Source organism: Centruroides vittatus, unplaced genomic scaffold (assembly GCF_030686945.1).
Source record: "Centruroides vittatus isolate TY-2023 unplaced genomic scaffold, ASM3068694v2 contig_364, whole genome shotgun sequence".
NCBI classification, from domain to species: domain Eukaryota; kingdom Metazoa; phylum Arthropoda; class Arachnida; order Scorpiones; family Buthidae; genus Centruroides; species Centruroides vittatus.
In genome coordinates this window covers 871,618-888,466 of record NW_027122188.1, presented here as the reverse complement: position 1 = coordinate 888,466, position 16,849 = coordinate 871,618, and the positions used below count along the sequence as shown (strand labels likewise).

Below are 16,849 nucleotides of genomic sequence, written 5' to 3'. Positions count from 1 at the left end.
AAACACTGGTGGGCCTGAATGCAATTTTTAGCAGCATGGAAGTGGAGGGCACATAAAACTTTTCTTTGATGTAATCGTCGACATTCAACATCTGTAACTGAAATAAAATTATTGCATTTTGTTTTTCAATTCCCAAAATTGGTTAGAAAATGTACTTAAAAATCATAAAGTAATCCTGTTTCTAATGAACATTATTATAATAAAATAATCCTTTGTGAAATATTTCAAACCGATTAATGTTTTTCGAAACGCGTTACGTAAAAATATGACGGGATCATAATATCTCACGCGTTCCAAACAATACATTCTAACAATACGTAACGAATTGTTAGAATGCATTGTTGACTTTTTCTATTGTAGGTGGCTATTGTTAAGGGTAAATTTGTTCGAAAGTTCCGCGTTTCATTGAGATTTGAGAACAAATTGTGATTAAGTAATGTACGGAAGGCAGAAAGGGCTCTCTATGTCGCCTTTCTCTTAGGCTTGCTCGAGTAAAAAGATGAAATTTTCTGTCGGCCTTTTTATTCGAGTTACTCTTTACTCTTCACTCAAACTAACTCTTTGTGTTCTGCATCATTAAGGCTCGCTCGGATGAAGACGAAGACAGCACCCCGTTCTAGAAAAGCCCGCGGAAGGCGAACAGGCCCGCGTAGGGCGAAAAGGCCCGCGTAGGGCGAACAGGCCCGCGTAGGGCGAAGAGGCCTTCCTAGAGCGAAGAAAAAAGATACAAGAACGGGGGTCGAAGGCGACCGTCGACACCGTTCTAATAAAATCCCGTAAGGCGAACAGGCCCGCGTAGGGCGAAGAGGCCTTCCTAGGGCGAAGAACGAAGATACAAGAACGGGTCGAAGGCAAAAGACGGTGAGGCTTTCTGTGTTTCGTTTCTTTAAGGCCCGCTCGAGTTAAGAGGCCGACCGGAGATGGAGAGGACTTTCTGTGTTTCGTTTTATTAAATCGCGCGCAAGGCTAGTATTTTTTTTAATATTTTTTTTTATTGTTTTTAGTTAACGAGGTTCGGTATGAGATTGAACTAAATTTTGTGACCCTAACGTGCATTTTATTACGACCTTGTGTATTTATACATTTCTGTCTTTTTTTATTACTAGTTTTTGTAATATTGCATTCCTTAGTTCAGATAGTAATAATATGGTGAGTTTCGAATAGCTGAATCCAGAGGTAATTATGAATATTTTCATCGTGCGAGTTAGAAAGAACTCGGCTCGACAAGTGATGTTGGTCACTTGTGGAGTTGGATTCTTTCCAACTCTTGGTGGAACTCTGAAGCAGCCACCTCCACGTGGTGAGTTCTGGGTTGTCGTTCGTCTGGTAATGACGAACGGCAGGCAAAGAGCTGCTTGTTCCATTTTATCCATTCGGTGCTGCTGCGCAGCTTTCTTATGCCGATTGACGTTGAAAACCCTAAGTGTTTTGGTGTTTGGTTGAAATAGTCAAGTACAAAATCAAATTTAAATTTATTATAAACTGCTGATAAGTAATTTACGATTGTCCCTCCTGTGATTTATTAATTCTAAAACTGAAATATTTTGTTAAATACATTCTGTTATATTAACTCCGGCTTTCTTGATGGGTCGGTATTGACCCTTCAGGGGTCAATGAAAGTTTGCGGGGATAGCTAAGACTTTGCAAATATTTACAATTTTACACATTTTTCTTCTTGCTCTTATATAATTTAAAAAAAAAAAAAAAAAAAAAACATTTATTTAAGAAGTTATATTAATATATAATATAATATTGTATAATATATATAGTACTTAACATTGAATGAGTGGACAGAAAAAAATACTTTTTTAAATAGGGACAATACACAAAAAAGATTAGGAACCCTTCTATTAATTGGTTTAACTTTTCATTTTTATTGGTTTGTAAACAACTTGAACCAATCTTCCAACTACTTTGTCGGCTTCTTGTGTATATAACACGGCAGTGGCGTGCCGTGACGTTTGATGATAGGAAAGCTGTGTTTCTGTAAGAAGCCAACTTCCAGGGGCAATCAGTTAATTGCGCGTCAGTAATGATCTAGGGTCCATTCGTACGTGCGTGGTGGAATTTCGAAGATTATAACAATCTCCGTTCTTTCTCTCGTCCATTTGATTGGTCACTCTCCCTCAATCACGCTTCCCGAGTGGTGGTCCCTGGTTACTAAGCGTAACGAGACTCTTACCTGGAGCCGGAGAAAAGTCAAAATAGAAGATGAATTCGATCTTCCACCGATAGGACAACTTCTTTCCGCGGTTTATAGTTTCTGCCTGGCAGTTTGATATAAACAATGAGTGTCCGACTACAAATGTGTTTTACCTATGTCTTTTTAAACGAATAAATTCTTCTCTAAATTAACCGTTTTCTCGCCTCTTTCGTAACGGGTCAGACCTGTCCGGTACATGACATTTCCATAAAAGTTTTAAACAAATACTGGAAATGACAAAAATAAACAATTTATGTATTTTAGTTGTAAAATATAAATAATACATACATAATACAAATTGATATGATACAAACAATGATCGAAAAACTTGTTTTTTTAAATTTTTTATAAACTAATTCTATTCGGCGATTTTTTCCGCAAAGTCGTTAATTACTTTATCATAAAAGTCGCTGGTCGCGACTCCATCGACGTATTTAAAAGCTCTTTTTCTATCGAAAGCAATGCTAGCGACGACAATTTTTCCTCCGACCCCAGTGTTCCTGGCCAATGTATGAATTCTCTCCGTGGTCGAAAAACTGCGCTCAACAGACCCACTGGTAGATGGTACCGTAAATATTAATGATATTAAATTATATAATTCTTTTAGTACGTCTTTGTTCGGATCGACATTAATTATAATGTGTTTTATGTCTAAGAGTTACTTGTCAATATAGTCCGGACACGAATATAAATATTGCGATTCGCTACGTAATTTAGATAAATCAAAAAATTTCCCATAAAATTTACTTAATATGCATATTACGGAGTTAGCAGTTCCAAATTGTTCCTTATCGGTTGAATTTGAAAGTAAAATTTTTTCTGAAAATCGAAACAGCACACTCGGAACAGTATGTAAACCAAATTTAGTTGGCTCTGGTTAAGATTTGCTCAACGGTTTTTCTGCAAAAAGCTACTCTTTAATTATGATCACCTTGTATATTTGGAGAAATGATTATACAAGAAAAAAATATATATTAGTTTTTATTTAAAATTCGAAATAAACTATTGTATTTCGAAGATTTGAAAGAAATAATACGTATACCGTATTTTAAGGACTATAAGACGCACTTTTTTCTTCGAAAAATTGCCTCCAAAATTCAGGTGTGTCTTATAGTCCGTAGCGTCTTATAGGTTTTTTTTTTAATTGTTTAAAAATTAAGGTGCGTCTTATAGTCCATAGCGTCTTGTAGTCCGTAAAATACGGTATTTATTAGTTATGTTTGTTACTTTGATAGAAAAATAGTTTAGTGTACAAGTTACTCATATATCCAATCGGACGGCCGGATGGTCGAGTGGTCAATGTGGCAGCCTACCGCTCTGGGAGAACCCGGAAACGAATCCGAACGGGCCGAAAAATCTCCAGGAATTTTTTGGGGGGTGGTCCGTCCGGATATATCCCGGTCTCTCACCACCGGCCATCCCATTGTGGGTTTTGCCGAACCCATAACGGGCTTGCTAAAAAGTACCGTCTTAGTGCCCACAGGGCAAAAACGAGGGTTAAAAAAAGTCCAGAATACTTGTTTAACGATTAGTTATGAATTTGGACGATTAATCATAAAATAAGCAATTTTTGAAATTCAAGAATTAAATAATTATTAAATATAAAATAAAGAGGGAAAATAATTTCACATTGTTAAAAAATAAAAAAAAAATAAAAATTGTTGTAAAGTTAGGGTTTTTAATTACTGTATTTTGTTTTATAATCGTTCGCCAGGTGGCGTTTTTCGGTAATCTCCTTGGCTAGTTAGAGGTATCGAAGTACTTCTAGATTCGTGGTCGTCATTATTATTATTAAAAATCTGTGAAGATTGTTTATAGATGAGTGATTCACGGCCTTCTAGAAGCCCATTTGATGCATTCATCAATGGACTTATTTATATGATAGATGCACCGGTTACTTGGGCTCGAGGTGTGTATGAAATATCCAGATTTGAAGTCAAGTTTTGGATTCCATACATTAAAATAAATTTTAAAAAATTGACCTTAGTTACTGATTTAAGTAATTGCCACAAAAACATCTACATTAAGTTATAATTGACTTTTATATTTTTGTTTTTTAACTTTTATTAAAAGCTTGCTTAAAATTATTTACTGTACATAGTATTTACTTGTAGGATTAGCCCATTGTTATTGTTCATTATTTTACAGCAATGCTTAATGTATAGTAAAATAAACATTTAATTACTTATACTACTCAATCTCATACAGACATTTCTTCCTTATTCAATGATTGAAATAGTAATTAAATTAGTTTGTGGGTGATATAGCTATAAGATTTACCCACCAATGAAAGTTTATAACAAAATACTGCTTAAGATTGCAGGATTGAAGCTATTGTGCTGTCAATTTTTTAATCCTGTGTTAGTAAATAAGATGTTAGGGAGACAAGAGCTATGGTAACAGAAAAGGAAAAAAAAAAAAATGTATATACAGTAGCTGAATTAATCAATATACGGTACAGTACCTTTAATAGTGGGTGAAGTTTAAAGTGAAAAGTCTTGACATTTTCAACTTAATTCATAGTGTGTTTGTGTATTATTATTGTTTATACATCTGTATTTTGTTGCTTATATATAATTATTGTTTAAATATGTCTATTCTAATAACCTTAAACAGCTTCACAAAGTATGCGAAGCTGTTTAAGGTTATTAGAATAGACATATTTATTATTGCTTCGTTTCTTAAGATGGATTTTAATTATTGTTTATTATATCCATTATTGTTTTCATTCAATTTATCTATATTTCTTCATTTAAATTATATATATGTATACAGTGGAACCTCGCTTAACGAGCATAATTTATTCCAGAGTCTTACTCGTAATGCAAAACACTCATTAAGCAAAACAATTTTTCCCATAGAAATTAATGTAAAATACGATAATGCATTCCATGCAGAAAAAGATGCTCAAATGTTTTATGTGTAATGTTTATTCAAAAAAAAAAAAATTGTACAATATACGCCGTTAAGGGGCCACCCATAAATTACGTAAGGGCGATTTCAGCCATTCTAGACCCCCACCCACCTCTGTATAAGAAACCGTAATATTTTCTTTGATCCCCTCCCCTTCCCTATCTTACATAATATTTAGGCATGATTTTATAGAAAGATTTTAATAAGAAAAATTTTTTTTATGAAACCCTAAAAACCTTGGGTCCAAAGTATATATTTATTAATTAGTTAATTAATATGTTCTATTATATATAAAAGACTTTATATAAACACATTTAAAAATATAAAAATTTAATGAATTCGAATGAACAATTTATTTTAAGAACTTCATTTTTTAATTATTAACAATCTTTTAATTATCATTATCATTAATCAATGTCATAATATTCATTTTTATATAAATTTTAATTTTCACAAAAGGATGCAAAAACTTTGACAGATCGACCAGCTAGTGCACGTGTAAACAGAAATGTCATACAAAATAAAACGAGAGAATAGAGAGAAACCACATTCCGTTGCCATATTATTACATCTTGGCTAAGGCCAAGAAAATAAACTACATGCTGCTGAAATGTGCTAGGTGCACCTGGGGACTAAATCATAAAGCTTGTAAAACTCTATATAATAGGGCAATACAACCAATGCTGCTTTACGTGGCCTCTAGCTGGGGTCATGTAACCAGTAAAAATTCAGTACCAAGTAAATTACTCTCTCTTCAAAAATAGTTTGCCATCAGAATTTCAAAGCACTGCAGAACTGTTTCTACTAATGCCTCTCTGATTCTAGCAGAGCTCCTTCCTTTGCCACTATGTATTGTAGAAAAGGTTCTAAACTACTACTTCAGAACTACTATCTAGCACCATATTAAAAGTCTTGTAAATAAGGTAACTTTTATATTTGTTCCTGGTCATACTGGCATACTAGGAAATGAAAAAGATGACTTTGAGGCTAAGTCAGCTGCAAAGGACACTGACTTGGACTACAATCACATCCCTCTCTCACGTAGCAGCCTTAAAAATTATATTCTTGACAACGCTATGCAAAAGAGGAATCAACAATGGTTGAGCAGTAAAACTGGTAGGATAACAAGACTTTATTTTCCTAGTGTTGAAAGCAGGTTCTCATCACTCAGAGATTTAACATTTGCTACTGCTCAACTACTTACTGGGCATTATAATTTTAGAAGCTACCTGGCAATGTATAACTAGGCAGAAACTGCCTCTTGCTTTTGCTTTACAGAAAACCTAGACACCATCGACCATATGATCTATCATTGTGCAATTTACGATCAACATAGATTTATTCTGAAATTAGAAATCTTTACGCTTGGTTTCAAGTGGCCATGTCCACTCGATAAGTTTGTTCAAAAGCTATTGTTTGATGTTTTTTACAATTATGTTATGAATATGGAAGAAAAGACTATTTATTATTACTAATATCTAGTTCCAGTTTTCACTAAAAGCCGAATACTAATTTTATGTTTACTTTGTATCATGTAATTTGGTTTATGTATTCTTAGTCTTATACACTCACAGGAGTGATGCACTTATTCTAATAAGAAAAAAAAAGAGAGAGAAACCACCACACGGCCTTTCTCCCATGATAAAAAATGTGTAGAGCATGAGTCTGCTAGCATTGTTATTCTATTATATCACATGAGATGGCATTAGTACAATGAGTATTCTTAATAGAAACCACCAAATTCAAAACTCCACCACTCAATGAAATCAAAAAATAAAAATAAGAATATTATGTAAGACAAGATCTATTACCCCCTACCCAAGTAAGAAATGCTTGACCCCCACCCACCCCAAAATACCTTAGGTAATTTATGGATGGCCATAAGGAGTGTGAATCATCATCATCATCTAGCGTGGAATGAACCATCCTGATGAGAATTTGATTTGCAGAAACAAAAAAAAAATCACAGCTAATATGTTTGATAAACACTCCAAACGATATGCCAAATTCTTGGATTATGTAAAGGCTATAATTAAATATTAGAAATTAATTAATTTGACTAGAGGTAGACAGTTATATTTCCATCTCGTATTAAATTTAATAATAATAAATAGTTAATTTTTAATTCAGACATTTCTAAAATTTAATTTGGAATTGGTCATTAAATTTAATGACCCAGAATTTGGTGTGTTTATTATATAACGGGCTATGGTTGTTGATGTTTATAAGTATCAGGTCAGTCCATAAGTTCCTGAGCATTTTTATGACCTTGAGAAAAATCTTGTTTTGCTGTTAAAAATGTCAGTCTAATGTGATAATTTTTACATCCAAGTGTTAAATTGGATCTCATTCATATAATACTGTTCAGAATTGTGAACATTTCAGTTGTTTATTTTCGTTAAAATGTAAGTAACCGACGAATATAAAAGACACGTTTTATACTTTTTATTTTTAAGTGGTGAGAATGCTACAAATGCAGCCAAAAAAATAAATACTGTACATAATCAAATCGTAATTAGTTCAAGGACTGTACAGAAGTGGTTTGAAAGATTTAGAAACAATGATTTTAGTGTGGAGGATAAGGCTCGTACCGGAAGATCCGTCGTCGAACAGTATTTATTTTTTTGGCTGCGTTTGTAGCATTCTCACCACTTAAAAATAAAAAGTATAAAACGTGTCTTTTATATTCGTCAGTTACTTCCATTTTAACGAAAATAAACAACTGAAATGTTCACAATTCTGAACAGTATTATATGAATGAGATCCAATTTAACACTTCCATATAAAAATTATCACATTAGACTGACATTTTTAACAGCAAAACAAGATTTTTCTCAAGGTCATAAAAATGCGCAAGAACTTATGGACTGACCTGATAATATGTGTGAGCACAAGTTTGGAAAAACGTGATCACGAGCAATACTAACATGCTAGCGGAACAAGTGCTAAACAGACTGATGGAGTATGCTGCATGCGCACAATTTGGGACTTCCCCTCTCCTCATCACTCGTTATGCAAAATATTGCTCGTTAAGTGAGGCAAATTTTTACAATTTATTTTGCTTGTTATGTGAAATACTCGTGCAAGGTGCTCGTTAAGCAAGGTTTCACTGTATATATATATATATATATATATATTGCATTTTACATATATATATATATATATATATATATATGCATTTTACTGATCAATATATATATTGATCAGTAAAATGCATTGATAATATATAATTTATTAGTTGCAATGTGGTGATAAAATTATTATTTTTATAGTCTTCAAATTTGTGAAAACAAAATTTTATTAATCAGAAATTTATGCTTTTCTATTGAAAGTTTAAAATATTTTATGCTTTTCATATAAATAATTTTAAATATAAAATACTCAAAGCAACCAGGTTTTTATTTATTAAATAGTTATTGTGAATATCTATGTTTTTAGTAGCTAATGCCTGATGTGTGGAATTTATTAAAATTAGTAGATAAAACTATATTGCTTAAATGCAATTGCAATATCATGTACATAAAAAACAAATAAAATAGAAAAAAGCCAAGTTAAATCAACATTAAGAATACATCAATACATGAAAAATTTAAAACTGTAATTATACAAATTTCTTTTTAATATTTAAAATAAAAAAAATAATAATAATATAATTTCTGTTACAGAAAAGATAGTTGCAAACCGTCCAAAATATTATTATTATCATGAGAAGTTTCGAAGAGTACCATCTATTGATGAGTGCGAAGTTGGTGACGTGCTGTGCTTTTATGAAGCCAATGAACAATATAAGAGAGACAAGTAAATTTAACATAAAAATTTTTAATAAATATTTATATTTGTAAGCAGAAATTATACTGCAGTAATAATAATAAAATTGTTTTATTTTGTATAATTTTAAATGTCTTGAACTTAAAAAATGTTTTAAATTATCTTAAATTTTTAATTTATATATGCTTCTTCTAAGATGCCATTTAATATTTACATAGGTTTTTAGTAGTATGTATATATTTTATGTACATTACATCCAAATATTCTTAGAACTTGTTGTTTGGATATGAAGAATCCTAAATAAGGTTGTTCTTAAATAATTTTTTAAAATTTTAGCATGTTTTTGGAGCATTGTAACTGATTTATGATTAATTATGCAAATCTAGAATCATTGCTGTAATGTGCTGTGGTATTTAAAAAAACAGTGAAACCTCAGTTTCTTGTTCCCAAATGTATTGCTTTCTTGAAAACAGTGTTCAATTTCTAAGCCCTTGAACAAATCCTATTTAAACTATGGAAATTAAAACCATATCAATCTTCTTCAATTTACCATTTTTACACTGTTAGTCAGAACTTTTAGTCTCAAAGAATATTAATCCTGGATAGATCATTTTTAAGAAAGTGCAACAATGAACACACAGTATGCATCAGTAGTACTCATAGTAACAGCAATTTATGTTTTTGAACATGGTGTAGCAATTAGGAGTTTGGACTTTGTATAGATAGCTTACAACCTCGTATGTGTCTTTTGCTTTTCAAAATAGAAAAAAAAAAGAAATTCAATTGGTCATAGAGCAGTAAAAATTGTTTAGTTTTCAACTTATCATGAAGTTAGCAACTAAATCATTAATGTGCTAATTGTTGCATTTTTTTCAGTCAAAATTTGAAAATGGCTGGTAACATTATAAAAATTTATCATTTTACTAGTAATAAAAAGTTGGTAAATTTGCAATTCCTAGTAGGAAAAGTTTCATGCAAAATCACATAGTATAGATAGATTATCCTTATCCTTAGGTTTTTGCATTTAAATATTAAAGAACAAATTTTTTTTTTTTAGTTTGTTTTTAGAGTTTTTTAAATGTGAAATCTCAGTAAAAAGAATACAAATATTTATATATTTTTTTAGCCCAATAATATTTGTGTTTTCTTGATATTTCATTTTTTGATGATGCAAACTGTCAGATTTTTACAGTATTATTAATTACATACATGAAATAGGAAAGATTGAGAGCTGACAAGCACTGTGTAATTGCAAAAGTAATGCTAAATATATTTAGAGAGAAAGGAAAATTGAAAAAAGTGTTGAAAATATTTATCATCACTAGAAAACATTGATTATTTGAGTACTTTGCACACCCAAATATAATCATATTCATTATTAATAAAATTTAAATAGTATGAAAATTTGAATTATATTAAAAACTACTTATTCTTGTTTATACTTATTCTTACTATACTACTTCAATTTTAGTAAAAGTTGTTTTTTTCTAATATATTTTATAGAGCTGTCGATACAGAAATTTTAAATCTTTTACGTTTGAGAAGAGATGATTGTGTTTTTTATGAATCACCTGATCATCAAGAAAACTGCAAAAAAGTACTTGCCGATTATGAAGAAGCCGCTCTCAATTGGTTCATAAAATGCAAGTATATTAAAAATAAATATATTATATTTGTATTTTCATTTATATTCTAAAAAAAACCATATCATAATTTATCATCATGTATTAATAAACATATATGATTGGGCTGCAGTTTGAAAAACTGTAGACCTACTGTTGTCCATCAGGCTGGTGTCTGTCTGTATTTCCTTAATCTTGAGAAATGAGTTAGGTAGATGAAAGATGGGACCAGATATGGAAACCTCAGAGGCAAGAAGTCCCAATTAACTATATAAGAACTTCCAATGCAAACTGGTAGACATGTTATCTCAATTCAAAAATTTTCTGCTGAAAGGTGTTCGATATATGACTTGCATGACTCTATTGTTAAAGAAAAAGTATAATGTACAGGGGCAAGCCATTACTAATTTGAGGTAGAGAGCATATATTTTAAATTAAATAAATTAAAAATATGATTAAAAATTGCAGCCTGGCATTGTGACAATGTCACAATAAATAATTGTTGTTTCATGTTGATATTGAATATAATATTTTATTGAATGAACTTATATTTATTGAATATGTTAAATTTTTAAAACATTAATTAATTTAACATAAATATTACAATTAAAAATGTATAATAACTTAAAATGAATATTCATCTAAATAATAGTGGACATATAGTGGAAAAAATTTGTTTTACCTAAATATAAGGTAAAGATTGATAAGAAATAGCAATTTCTAACAATGTCTTTTAATCTTAATAATTTTACAAAACTTGATGATACATCTATGAAAAAACAGTAAGATTTATTGGAAATGTTTTTAGTTTTTTATAATTAAGGTATCTTTAACAATCAGAAATCTATATTCTGTTTAGATTGATGAAGTAAGACAGATGATAATCTCAATAAATCTTCCTCAATAAAGCCACTTTCGTTAACAAAGTATAAAAGGCTTTTCTCAAACACAGAAGTGAAAAGGCTTTTCACTAGTTCTCAGCATAACATCACACTCAGTCCCCAGCTCCAAAATTGAGTATCTTGCATGAAGCAATGCCATGTATTCAAATAGGATATAGTGAGCAATTTCATCCATCATACCATATTTCCAACAAAGTGATCTTTCTTTATTTTGTACAGATGTTTACACAGATGATAGTGTCCAGTCAGAAAAATCAACTGCAAACTTAATTCTTCATTATTTACAAAGTAGATTATAGATGAAGCCCAAAAGACAAAGAAAGCCACTCTCCCACAATAACATGAAAAAACCCCAATAAAAAATAAAACATAAATAAAAACAACAAAAATCTATTAATAGTTAACCATAAGCTAAAATATATATAGGGTTTTTTTGATATATGTTTATACATATGAAGATCAAGGAATAGTATGTCTTCAATGTTTATATCTTGGGAGAATGAGTAAAGGACAGATTTACAAGTTTGTTTAAAAGAATATGGGTTTTAGAAATTTCAGCATTAACTTTATAAATGAGGAAATAAGATTTAGAATATCATGTGGGGAAGCAATAGTCTATGACTGATTGAAAGTTAGCAAAAAAGATGGAATGGAGGTGGATTAGTTTTAGAAGATATAGTTTGGTAATTCTCCACAGAATTCCTCTGTGCACAGCCAATTCCTTGGGTAATTTTGTTTAGCCACAGCCAATTCTTTGGGTAATTATTAAGAATAGAGTCCTGTTGGATATCTAGAAAGAGTGAAAAGTTCTGAAAGAAGTAGTCATTAGATAGAAAAGTCCCGAAAGAAATTTATTTTTAGTAGCTAATAAGTATCAAGAGTCAAAATAGTTATGGAATTAGTCAAACTAGTTATTTAGTATGGTCAGTAATTTATTTGGTATAATGGAATCAAAATCTTGAGTCACATCAAGGAAACTATGTATGTGGGGAATTTGTTTTTGAAATTGTTTATTATGGCATGCTGTGTATAAAGTTGACTGATGAGGAAGGACATGATGTTGGTTGGAACACATTTTGCTGGTTATTGGAAAGTAAATGTGGTAATATACAGAATTCAAATAATTTAAGCATGGCAAAAGATATGCAAAGAGGGCAAAAGAAATTGTGGCTCTTTTTGTGGATGGGCTGTAACACAGAGGAACACAGCCAATTAAATAAATCAAATGTTAATTTCAATGAGGGTTTTTTAACCATCAAATTTGAATGTTTATGTCTAATAGTCTTAATCCCTTCTCCAGTAGCCAATCCTTTAATTCAATGTGATAAACTACCTTATAATATAAGTAAGGATAAGGATACAAGAATTGTATTAATAACACATTAATAAAAAGAGTAAACTAAACTTACTTGCTTTCTGTTTTTCATTTGTTAAGTCAGTGGTTCCCAACCTTTTTTACAGTATGCCTCTCCAATTGGGGCTCGTGTGCAATGTTACCTTCCCCAGCATATGCATAAGTGTTTATTGCTCTATATTTAGTATTTGTTTGTTTTTCATTACAAATTAAATAATATCAGAAAAGTTTGATTGAAAATATGAAGCAAAAATACAATTGCACTACTAAAAATACAAATACCTGTCTGTAAATAAAGTAATGAGACTTTTTCTGTAAATATCTGTATTCATAATTAATCTATAAATCAACTCCGTGTCCTTCAAAATAGTCCCCTTGGGAAGCGACACAGCACCTGAGGTGTTGCTTCCACTCTTCAAAGCAGTGCTGGAATGCAGAAAGCAGAATGGCTTTTAACTAGTCAGTTACAGCTGTTTTGTTTTCTGTCATGCCAAAATGATGCCCTTTGAGGTGTTGTTTCAGTCTGCAGAAGAGAAAGTAGTTGCATGAGCTCACGTCAGGCAAATATGGAGACTGAGGGACAATAGGAATATTTTTCTGTGTCAAAACTCCATAATTGTAAGCATCATGTGACAAGATGCACCTTGTCACATGATGCTTACAATGTCATAATGCAGCATGGTCTCTTTGATGTTTGGCCTCGCACGAGCAACACGTTTTCACAGCCTTTCAAGAACCTCATGGTAAAAAATGCTGATTGACATCATGTCCTTGAGGCACGAATTCTTTATGAACACTTCCATTGTGGTCAAAGAAGCACAAAAATCCCACAATGTTGCCATATTGTTTGCTATGAAACCAGTCTCATTACTTTTATTTATAGACCTAATATATCTGTAGCACTTTGTACAAATAAAATGGGTGATATCTGTACATAGTGTACAACCAGGAATTTATTCCTTCTGAATAGTTATAATAATGTAAATTTAAAAAAATTTTTTCATAAACTGTAAGCATCAATGTGAAATATGAGCTTGTTTTGAATTGCACAAAATGATCCATGTTTGGTTCTAACTCTGTCAGTTCTACATGCAGGTCATTTTACTCTCAGAGCTATGGAATTCACTCGAGTTACAAGGCCACTATTCTTCCCTGCCATAGCTGCAGTGATTCCCAACCAGTGAGGTGCACCTCCCAAGGGAAGCACACCTCACTGGTTGGGAATCACTGTGTTAAGTTATACCATGTCACACAAACTTCCTCCCAGAGTTTTCTCTTTATATTTAAATTTGAGTAATCTTTCAAAGATTTATCAAACAAGCTTGGCTACAACTCAACTTCTATTAAAATGTGATTATCAATAAAAACTGTCATTCATGGCATTGTTTATTAGGTCAAGTTGCAAGTCATGGCTTGCATCTATCGACTGTTGACCGTGCTGCAATGCTCTATATGGCAAAAAATCGCAATGTGCATGCTCTCATATAAACATGTAGGACAAGAGGGCATTTTGTTGCCAGCCACCAGAACATTTTATCTCCATCATAGCTTATTGCTGCAGTGTGGACTCATATATTGCAATGGAATTCATATGAAAAACAAAATGTTACCAAGACAAAATATTGCACTGTATCTATAGTCTAGGATTATTTAGGATTTTCAAATAGTTTTTGTATAATTATGTTGGAAATAATTTTATAAGTAAAATCTATTTATTTATATGTAGGTTTTATAAAGTTTTAAGCATAAATTTATAATTTTATTTAATATTAGGAAAAGTCAAATTAAAATGAACTAGTGTCTGTCACATCATACACATTTATTTATGAGTTAAAATATACCAAAACTGTTAAGACATTTATCCCACCTTTTAACAAAGTTGGAAATGCCAGTCTCAGAAAGAGAATGATTGTAACATTATAAGAAAATGTTTTACGGCTGTTATGCAACTTTGTTTAATATGAAACATTTTTCTTTGCCTTTTTTTTGAGAGGACTGAAAATGAAGTCTCAGGATGATAAATCACAGTTGTAGAGCCAAGCATTTTCCACTTAAATCTTCTTGAATGTATCTCTCTTGGATTTTGTGACATGAGGTCGTGTTATTGTGGATTTTGCATCATCATCATACCAGAGAATGTCACAATGGATGTAGTCTAACCAGTGTATTACAGAGGAGGAAATCACCACAGATTACACAATATTGCATGAAGAAAAATATTGAAAATTTACACACATTGGATTTTAAAATGCCAGAATGCCTAACAAAAACATGGACACATACTCAAGAAATTTAAGTGAAAATACTTCGTATTGACCATATAGTCTTGATTTTTTATCATGCAATTTTCACATTTTTGGTCCTTTTAAAAAAAGCCACTCAAAGGAAAATGTTTTGAATTGGCTGGAACTGTAAGGAAGCTGTTGAACATTTTCTTTTCTCACATTCAATCTTTTATGGACAAGGAAATTCTAATCTGGTTAAAAGGTGGGATAAATGTCCTAATTGTGTTGATATATTTTAACTCACAAATAAATATCTGTGCAATGTGACAAATCTTGGTCCATTTTCATTTGATTTTCCCTAATAATAATAATTATTCATAATTACAAGTAAAATGCAGTATCTGAGCAAAATATAAATCAGCAATGAGCAATTATTTATTGTGACATCATCATAATGTCAGTCTGCAATTTTTAATTAATTAATTTAAAATTTATGCTCTCTACCTCAAATTGTTAGTGGCTTGCCCTGTACATCATACTTTTCCTTTAACAATAGAGTCATGTCAGTCATATATCTAACACCTTTCGGTGGAAAATTTTTGAATTGAAACAACATGACTTCCAGTTTACATCAGAAGTTCGTATTTAGTTAACCAGGGCCCCCTGTCCCTAAGGTTTCTATATCTGGACCAGATATAGACCTAATTCCATTCTCAAGATTAAGGAAATACAGACAGGCACATGGATGGACAACAGTGGGAATTTGTAGGTCTACAATTTTTTCAGATTGCAACCCAATAAAAATACAGTATCAAATTATTCAGAAAAATTCTAAGTATTTATTTTGTAAATAGGAAAAATAGAAATTTTTTATAAAATGAAAGTTTCTTTCTGGTTTTTGTTTTTACTGAATTCTGATCGATAAATATAAACTAAAAAAACTTATTTTATTGTGATTTGTAGATGGTGATTTAAGCGGATATGCAAATGTTAGAGATTGTTATATGAAACAAAAACATCGCTTGATATGGGAGCGTCGTCAACAAGAGAAATTAGAATCAAATAAAATTGAATAATGTTTTTATTAATTCTGTTGTTAATCCTTTAAGATTTAGTTTTATAGGATTTCTTTTGTTAAAAAGTTTTTATTGTCATTAGATGACAAAAGATTTGTAATAATAATAGTAGTTAAACAAATTTGTATCTAATAAAAAAAATTGTAATTTAGAAAATTTCTGCCATTACAGTGTACAGTTATTTAAATTATTATAGTATGTAAACACTAATTTATATAATTATTATATACTTTTGTTTTTGATACTCTGAAGAGCAATATTCAATATTTTAAATGTTACTTTTCAGAATATATTTCATACATATTTTTGGAATTGCAATAAAGTCAAAGTAGACATTGCAGAATATTGCTTTATAATTCAGCCAAGTTTTTTCTTGCATACTTTGTTTATGCAGAGTTTTTTTGAACTATCATTTGAGCATTATAAATGATGATAAAAATAAATTAAAAGTAAAGGTGATAGTTTAACTAATCAAATTTTAAAAAATTGTAAAGCTATGTTTTTCCCCAAGTAGCAAACTCTCTTTCTTTTGCATAATACAAAATAAACAATTTCATTAAACACTTTACTGTAAAAAAATTCATATAAGCTCAAAACTATAACTGATTTTACCTAATTGATACTTAGTTTGAAGAAAAATGTAATTTCTTTTTTAAAAGCAGTGGTGTAACTACAAATTTTTAGTCCTTTAGCAAAATGCAGGCATTCAAGAATCCATATTTTATAGATTTGAGTTTTTTCTTATTTTTTATATGTACTGTATTTTATTATTTATTCTTATGAAGA

General features: G+C 30.8%; 1 protein-coding gene across 1 annotated transcript; it reads left to right on the top strand.

The window, feature by feature from the left end:
* The first annotated feature begins 3,945 nt into the window (after positions 1–3,945).
* ND-PDSW (NADH dehydrogenase (ubiquinone) PDSW subunit) lies at positions 3,946–16,219 on the top strand. Its single transcript, XM_067270212.1, has 4 exons — positions 3,946–4,112; positions 8,782–8,914; positions 10,388–10,527; positions 15,951–16,219. The coding sequence occupies exons 1-4, from the start codon at positions 4,022–4,024 to the stop codon at positions 16,061–16,063; spliced, it is 477 nt and encodes a 158-aa protein (XP_067126313.1). The 5' UTR covers positions 3,946–4,021; the 3' UTR covers positions 16,064–16,219.
* The last annotated feature ends 630 nt before the right edge of the window (positions 16,220–16,849 follow it).